General features: G+C 37.8%; 1 protein-coding gene across 1 annotated transcript; it reads left to right on the top strand.

Annotated features, from left to right (window-relative positions):
* The first annotated feature begins 397 nt into the window (after positions 1-397).
* On the top strand, positions 398-8,448 carry LOC104619044 (uncharacterized protein F13E9.13, mitochondrial-like). The gene is made up of 3 exons (XM_010284809.1): positions 398-471; positions 1,338-1,465; positions 7,590-8,448. Exons 1-3 carry the CDS (start codon positions 398-400, stop codon positions 7,778-7,780), a joined length of 393 nt encoding a protein of 130 aa, XP_010283111.1. The 3' UTR covers positions 7,781-8,448.
* The last annotated feature ends 209 nt before the right edge of the window (positions 8,449-8,657 follow it).

Below are 8,657 nucleotides of genomic sequence, written 5' to 3'. Positions count from 1 at the left end.
GGCAATAAATTAAATTAATTTCCCCAAGATGAGTCCATTTTGCCTGTGATGGGGATTGGTGAATGATCTCTCCCTGTTCTTACTTTGACCCACAAGCTTCTTGCTATATTTTCTCTCCCCTGTCCAGCTGAGGAGGGGGAGTGATAGAGTGGCTTTGGGCACCTGGTGTCCAGCCAGGGTCAACCCACCACAGAAAGTAAGAGAGGTTTTTGTTTCAGGCAGATTTGTCAGCTGAGAAGGAAATGTTAAAGGACTTGTTTGTTGTTTTTTTTAATGTAGAAAAATATGCCTGCCACTGAGAGCTGCTAGCCTCCTGTTCTCTACATGGGGAGAAACTATTTTTGTAGTCTACTTACTGTGTCATGGCTGCCCTCCATGTGCTAGTTTTAGGGTCACTATGACTCTTAAGCCCCGTTTCAACCTCATTGTATATATGATGTACTTAGGCCTGCCTTTCTCCAGCTGCAGAAAGTGAGTTTGTGTACTTCCTTTTGCTTCCATTGCCATGAGCGGAACACACTGCACACATGTGCTGCCTCTGAATATGGGCCAGAGCATGGCCCCCTCCTGCCCTCCAGGAGTGTTGTCCATCCAGGCTGATTCAGGAGGGAGGTTGGCTCCGTCACCACTCATCAGTTCAACATGTTGGCCACAGCCATTGTTTTCTAGTTAACTGGAGATATGGAAACAACAAAGTTGGATGTTGAACTAGCAATGGCTGGAATTCTTTCAAAGTTTAGCACCATTTAAAAGTTGCTATTGCTATAGGTTTCAGACAAAGCGCATCACCCATCTACCAAAGACTGCTGTTGAAAAGCTAGGTTGCAGGTAATTGATGTTTGTAACGATGTAAGGCAAATCCTGTGATTATATCATAGGTAATAACTATACTTTCTGTTAGTGGACTTCATGAATTGGAGGGTGTTAATTCTGTTCTAGGCAACAGAATCTTTTTTATGAATGAGTGCACATCCACAACTCCCACTTGAAGTCAGAGCGCTGTGTGTGCTCAACCTTTTTGAAATACAAGCGTTCAACATGTAAGCAGCTGTCTCAGTTGATGCTTGGTAGTCCACACTTAGCAATCACTCTTTAGAGACAGGAGACCCAGAGCAATAGACTCGATCAATTATGGTTCCCTCATGGAAAACGTTTCCTGTTCATATTGCAATTTTACTTCCCATTTTAAAACAGGACACTTACCCTCTCTCATAAAGCCTTCCTTTGGTTGTTCTGCCAGTGGGGAAGACTGAGAAATGCAGTCTAAACATTCAACGAGATGGATAACCAACGTGTGCACAGACAGTAACCACAGGGTATGTTCCTGCTGTTTACAGTGCTCACGCCCTGACGGCAGACGTCAGTGTGGCTGAGACCGCTTTGGCTGCCGAGCTCTTCCTGGCTGATGGGGTTGTACTGACTGGCACAGCTACTGGATTGCCCGCAGATCCTCAGGAGCTGAAAGGTGAGAGCTGTCGTACGAAGGTCAGACAACAGGCAGTGAATCATCTTCTGAATTAATGTAGAAAGAAATCTATATACCCACTGTTCCTTAAGGAAAAAAGGAGGGAAGAAAAGAAGCTCTCACTGTAGGGTTTGATTTGATGTAGCAGAACTAATGTGACTGAGGTGCTATTCAGATTGGCTGTCATACGTTTCTAAACAACAATTTGGCAGGACAAAAATGAAAATTATTTGAAGCTTTTACAACACTGATGTTGTGGTTTAAATAAAAAAAAGTTAAAAATATATGTAAAATATGTAAAAACCAAAACAAAACCCTGTTCCATTTCTAAAAAGTCTTAATATAAGAAAAAGCTACTTTATAGCCTTATTAGAAAACTAACTAACTATAAATCTTTCCATTGAGGAGTTAAGCATTTTCATCTTTCACAATGAAGATGGAAGTCCTGCAAGAAAAGAGGCATTTTGATAAGGCAACATTCCAAAGAGCAGTATCAGGGAAAATACTATTTAGAGGATTTTCAGAAAGAATACAAGTTCTTTGGTAGATAGAGAGATATTGCAACAAAATAATTTTTAAATGGTGTGAATTTTTATCCAGGGAGAGTCATTTGACCTATGAGCTCTGACCTTTGCAAAAGTTTTATATGATTCTTCATATTTTTATATTGGCGTAAGTTTGGGCTGTCTTCATGAAAATGGATTGCTCCCATGATAGAATTAAAGTTCTGTCATGGGGGCATTTGATTTTCATCACTAATTTTAATTTAGATTAATGGCTTGAATTTGAGGGTCTCACTACATAAAATAGAATGTGTATTTTTTTAGGTTTCATTTTTGCTCCCGTGCTTAAACTGGCATGTTTTGAAGTTCCAGTGCAGAGTGAATTGTAAAAACAAACATACTTCACTTGCCATAGATACCTGGACCTCAAACATCTTTTGAAATAATAGGAAATCATTCAGTGTTTTCAGCGTTTTACCTATATCATACATGCTTAACAGCATTTAAAATAAATGTTGAACTTGTCAAAATGGGTTTTTATTTCATACATATTAAACTTTTTACCAAATAGGTTATAAATTACTATGCTTTAATCACAAATGTTAAAAAGAAAATGATGGTTTGGTGTGAATATTGAACTCTTAAATTAGTTGGGTCTTTTGGTACATTAAACTGTAAATGATACTTGGGATAGGGGACTAGGAAAACTAGGCATATTTTCAAGGCTACAGAATTTCGTTAATCTAGAGCTCCGTCCCTGCCTGCAATTAATGTCTCCACCATCCTTAATGCAGATTAAATAATAACAAAAGGATTTGATGAGTCTTAGGGCAAAATTCTAGGTTAAATTCTGCTTTCACATATGCATGTGCAACCTCCGTTGATTTCCTGCATCAGAGAGCTAAACCTGACCTCTAGGCCCGTAAGTTTTTATCACAGGACTCCAACCAGACAGCACCGTACCCTGGCTTCTGCTTTTCTTTCATGTGAACAAACATGTCAGTCTCCATCTTGTTCTCTTTCTGGGTCCAAAGAACAAAATGAATCAGAGTTGGCAGCTGTAATGAAGTACACACATTAAGTTTGTGTTTAGATTTCTGCTATGAAAACAAGAATCTGTGGATCATGGATTTATTTTACTTAAGTCACAGGATTTTGGATGTTAGCAGGCCCTCTTATAAGCAGCATGTTGGCTTAAAACAGTTAAGAGAAGAACTTACAAATCAATATTCCAGGGTATAAAGAAATGACAAATTAGGCATATCTATGTCAGCAGATTCTTAAAAGGAATCGGATATACAGTCTACAAAGTTGGTGTTGATGTGAGTGAAATTTTGCATTTCACGAATTTATGCAGCCCTGGAAGTGCTGTATTACGATGATACACACAATTGGGCACCTTTCATCACACTGCAAAGCGTATCTTGAAAGCAGAACCAGGAGACAGATGAGATTTTTGTCATGTCTTTTTTCAGCTTTGTTGTGCAGTAATACAGAAGTGGTTTTGCCTTTGTGTCTCTGTGTTGAATTGACTGATTTGTGATGGGATGTGGGAAGTGAGTGTTTCCCTGTCAAGCCAGAGAACTGGTGAGTAGGGTTTTTTTGTAGTTTGTCGCTGCCTTCTCGTAGGCAACCATCAGCATCGCTCCTCACAGCGGCTGGCAGGCTTTACTCTGGGGCTGTCTGGGCGTACCAGGCACCAGTGGTCGACAGAGCACAGGGTCTAAAAATCAGATTTCAGGTTATTAAGGAGCTGAGCATTTTGAGTTACGTTTAATTTAATAAACCATATTTTCATTTAAGAGGTTATGGAAGTTTGTTCCAGTTTGCTACATTGTGAAATGTTCTTTGGTTGGAGAGTAAATCTATCGGGTTTTCTCTTTGGCTGAAATACCTACTTCACATCCAGGCTGTATTTTAAGTGATCAAAGCTTTGTATAATGACTCCTTAGTTACCTGTGTGAACAAAGCAAATGGCCTCAGCTGAGTAACCAGTGGAAAATGCGCTACATCATCAAACTCAACAGCCAACTGTGACTGTCATCTCCTTAGTTTTTGTTCATAAAAGGGGCATCAAGACTGATTCACCCTCTCACTTCTTGATAGTACATTTAGGTCAAAATAGAGGCTGCTGCCTTTGCGGTACCCTCGTAGAGATAAACAGGAGATGTGAGTCTCTGATCTGTACTTTCTGTAAGCCCTAGATTTAATGACAGAAAAAGTCCTTTCAATTAAAAAAACTAAAATGTGTTACAGTGGAGCACTACCATAAACATAATGTTGTATACGGTACTGCACACTGCAGTGATTACTGCATATGAACAGGCTCTTAAAGAAGAGTAGTCGAGCAAGTTATTGGCACAGTGGTGCTTATTTTTATGCTGCTCTTTGCCATTGTTTTCAAGCGAGGAGCATTTGGCCTTTATTTCATATAACTTGTGCATACCATAGTTCAAATGCTTTCATTGTGCTTTGCAACCAAGCACTATTTCATTTGATTTTATTAAAGACATGTCTGCAGATGTACTGTCACAAGAAAGAGCACAGTGCCCTCTAGTTACAGTTCATTGAAATAGAGAAATGTGCAAGTTGTGTAAACTTTACGATCTTGTTACCGTAACATCACAAAATTGCCCTCTTTTCTCTTTGTGTCCAAAATAAAAAAAAAATCAGAAGAAGAAAGCCAAGAAAGCTGAGGGAGATTTGAAGCAAAGCTCTAAACAGAGAGACATCTTGATGGTGACTGAACATTGCCATGCAAAAGCATGTCTCACCGCTGTTGCTTTATTTTTTTTTACAAATTAGAATTTGTATTAACACAGCTGATAGAAAAATCACCTTCTAATCAATTTTAGGCCTTGGTGTGCTTGGAAATGACTTGAAAGTAGCATCTGTAGCGTACTTAAGTAGGTAACCCAGTCTTATTGCAGATGGAGCACTCCTATTGCCATTCTTCACATTGTCAATCTGAATAAATCCCCAGCACTGGAGATGTGTGTGGAGTCCATGTGTCATGTATGGATCACAGCAGGAGTTGGATACCTTGCTTCTTTGGAAAGCTTTGGGTTTTTTTTTTATAGTTTCACAGCACTCCCAGGTTTCACTGGTTTTCACTCTCTGCCTAGTAGGGCTAAGCCATTGTCTTACACCCATGTGATCATGCTCCGTTTAATTATTTGTCTCTTCGTTTGTCCTGCTGATGTGAAATAATTGTAAACCAACTACCTGCTAATGTGCCTTATGCACTTGTCATAAAAACAAATATTGACTTGGAATGCAGTTCCTCTGGGAATACAGTAAAGTACTGTTGCACAAATCTCCGGTCAGTTGTAGCACCTTAATTATGCATTGGTATCTATGTAAAGCAGATATATTTCTAAGAGCATGTAGATACTATATAAATAAAATTCTGAATTTTCTAGAACAGGATTTCAGTAATAACGCTATAAATAACTAAAAATGAATTATTTTGTTGCTGTAAGCAGGATTACTACAAGAATATAACATAGGCATAGAAATAACTGTAGTTTTAACCATATATGCATAATCCATCTGATTTGTTTAAAATTTTCAATAAGGACTGTGTGGAACGGTTTTGTTTTTGTGTTAAAATGTTTGTAAGAAGGAGTTATTGTTCCTAGACGGAAAAATGGTAGGGCATGTGACCTAAAAAGAGATTCAAGAGCATTTTAATTGATCCCCTTTCTTCAGTGAAGTAGGAAGGTGATAAATAATTAGTCTTCCCTGAAGCATAATTAATAAGTTAGGCTTCTGATGAAACTTCATTTAAACAAACAGTGTTTTGAAGCAGACTTTTATATGTTTCGTATATGCTTTCCCTACTTATTTCAAGCTCTAACCATCTTACATCAGCTTATCACCAGTTAAAGCAATTTATATGGTTTTAAACGTCAGAAATAACGCCGAGCAACATTTGTCTAAGTAAGGGATGAAGCATCCAGTCCTATGAGAGATTCTTAGGATGCTCAGTTTTAAATGAAAGGATGAGAAGAATGCTTAGTAATTCTTGAACTGGGATTTTTAATTTTTTTTTTCCCCCCAGAGCAAGTACTGACGCAGGTTCTGCAGAAAATACTCTAATAACCTTTTATTTATCTATGGGGAACCTTTCCATGGTCAAAACAGCCATCCTCTTTTGTTTTTATTCTAAAAAAATGTGAACTACGGTAACTGAACCATAGATGAGTTTCTGCACAGTCAGGTCTGTCAGAATGCATACATTTCACAGTGAACATGATCACCTGAACCACAGGCTGAAATCCACTCCTATGCATGAGGGATGAAATGCATCTGTAATGTTTGAGCCTTGTTTTGATATTTTGTCTATTTCTCCTTTTGGAACCAGGTCAGATAATTAAGTAACACATACTGTATATAGAAAAAATAATTGGCTTTTTTGTTCCATTGCCATTCATAGAAAGAGAGGTAGTCTTTATCAATATTATCTTTTGCTTTCTGATAAACTAGCTGGAGCTATCAATGTAGTCTGTATGACCACCACTTGCTTTCCTACTTCCAAGTTCCTGAAATTTATCATGGAGTAGAGAGCACGCTCCTTTTCCATTCCCTATGAATAAGGCCTTTCTTGTTTCTTCACCAAGGATCTTCTACTAGTTGTCAACACAGCATAAATTCAGCAAGGCAGAAATACACACCAGTCCAACTACCATGACTGTGATTTAAAATGATGACTGAAGAATTGTAATGAGCACAGCTCTGCTGAATAGTTCTGCCACTGTAATGATCTCACCAGACCTGCAAAAAAGAATCTGAGCTGATACAATGAATGGAAATAAGAATGGCATGTTATTCTTGTAGCTGTATTTTGGTTGCTTCATGGAAAGATCTGGGGAGGTGATTATTCATGTGTTAAGGTGAGGGGAATTGAGAATACAGTTAAGACTCCATATGGGGCATGGGAACCCACATGGTCACTCCAGCATCAGTAAATCCTTTGTCAAGGCAATGGACCTGGTTTGCCTGGAATCTATACTGGGTGCTACTGCAACACAGTAGTAAATGATAGCTCCTTTCCATGTATGCATAGTACCTCAAGCACAACAGAGCCTCTAAGTGTGATGGTAACAGTCACAATAAGTAAAACGGTCTGATCCTGCTGTGCAAAAACTTCCTGCATCCAGCATCTCTTCTTACCAGGGATGTGGAATAAAAAGTATTTTATGACGAAATATAGTAAAATACAGTACTTTCTCTGCCAGCCAATTCAACTTAATGTTGCTTAAATCTTGTTCCTCGAGAATAAAGAGGGGTAAAGGTATGGCACCAAGACCCAACTTTTGTATCTTCCACAGCACTGAAACCATCCTTTAATATGTGGCCAGGAATATTCTTCTGCAGTGTTTCATACAACAACAAAATGCAAAATAAAATAAAAGTGAGATTTTTTTTTAACAGCTGTTCAGAGCTAAAGGTGTGTTTTTTTTCTAGAGAAATTGTTTCTTAGTTTCTGTAGTAGAAGTAAGAAATACTGTGACCGTGAGTTTCTTGATACCTTTATTGTTGAAAAACTACACAAATTAGAGTCTTGGTAGAGTTTCAAAGATGGGACTTAACCCTAATTTTGTTTTTCTTCTCTTCAGAGGTTAAACATGCTGTGAAGATTCCTGTGTTGATTGGGTCTGGAGTGACTCTGGAGAATGTCAGGAATTACTTGGATGCAAATGCTCTAATAATTGGTTCGTATTTCAAGAAAGAAGGTTATTGGGCAAATGGTGTTGATCCTGACCGAGTAAAGAAGTTTATGGAACACATAAGTAAACTGAGAGAATGAGTTTGTCAGCAAACAGTATTTTGTGTGTGTGTGTAAGTGCAGTATGATACATCGTACAGAATTAATGCACACATGTGTGCTTGAATGGCTAATAACATTAAATGAAAATGCACATCATCTCCATAACTAGCTAGGAAACACAGTGACACTGTACAATAAACTGGTGCTGTGATGTTTGTTTCTAGGCAGCTCATTTCTATGGCACTCAAAGCCATCACCGATGCAAAACCAACTCTCCGAAGGCTTGTGTAATACATTCTCTCCTATAAGTAAAATGCTTATGGAGTTTAAGAATTTGTAGTAAATATTCATCACAGGTGAGCTGAGTTTTGTTTTGCCTGTGAGTACAATAGGATACCCTAAGTTTACAGCTAAGAGTATTGTAAATTGGACAAGTTAATTAGCCTTTCAGTTTCCCCATCTGTAAAATTATGATAATAGTACCTGCATCACACGGGGGTTGTAAGACATAATAAATGAATGAATGTACACCACTTTCATCTCCTCAAATGAAGGGCTCAATTAAAGTTCAAGATCATTATTTTTTCATTAGAATTGTGCATTTATTACAAAAATGTAGTCATTGTATACCATACAAAAATTTAAGATAATTGGGAAATTTATTTACTTAAAATACTTAGAGAATAAATGTAAGTATTTAATTACAATTTAAGTAGAGTTGGAATTTAGTCAAAATGTTTTTGCAAAAATTGGAAATTTTAATAAAGGTTTATTGTTATTTTTCAGCAAGCTCCTACGGTGTTGTACCTCTCCAGATTAGTATTAGTGATGTTAAGAACTGCCAGGTTCCTTCCAATACATAAGGTGTAATTACGATGGAAACCTTTCCACCAAAGTTGACAGGTAAACACAGATT

This window comes from Phaethon lepturus, unplaced genomic scaffold (genome assembly GCF_000687285.1).
Source record: "Phaethon lepturus isolate BGI_N335 unplaced genomic scaffold, ASM68728v1 scaffold1664, whole genome shotgun sequence".
NCBI classification, from domain to species: domain Eukaryota; kingdom Metazoa; phylum Chordata; class Aves; order Phaethontiformes; family Phaethontidae; genus Phaethon; species Phaethon lepturus.
This window is presented reverse-complemented; position numbering and strand designations above follow the sequence as displayed.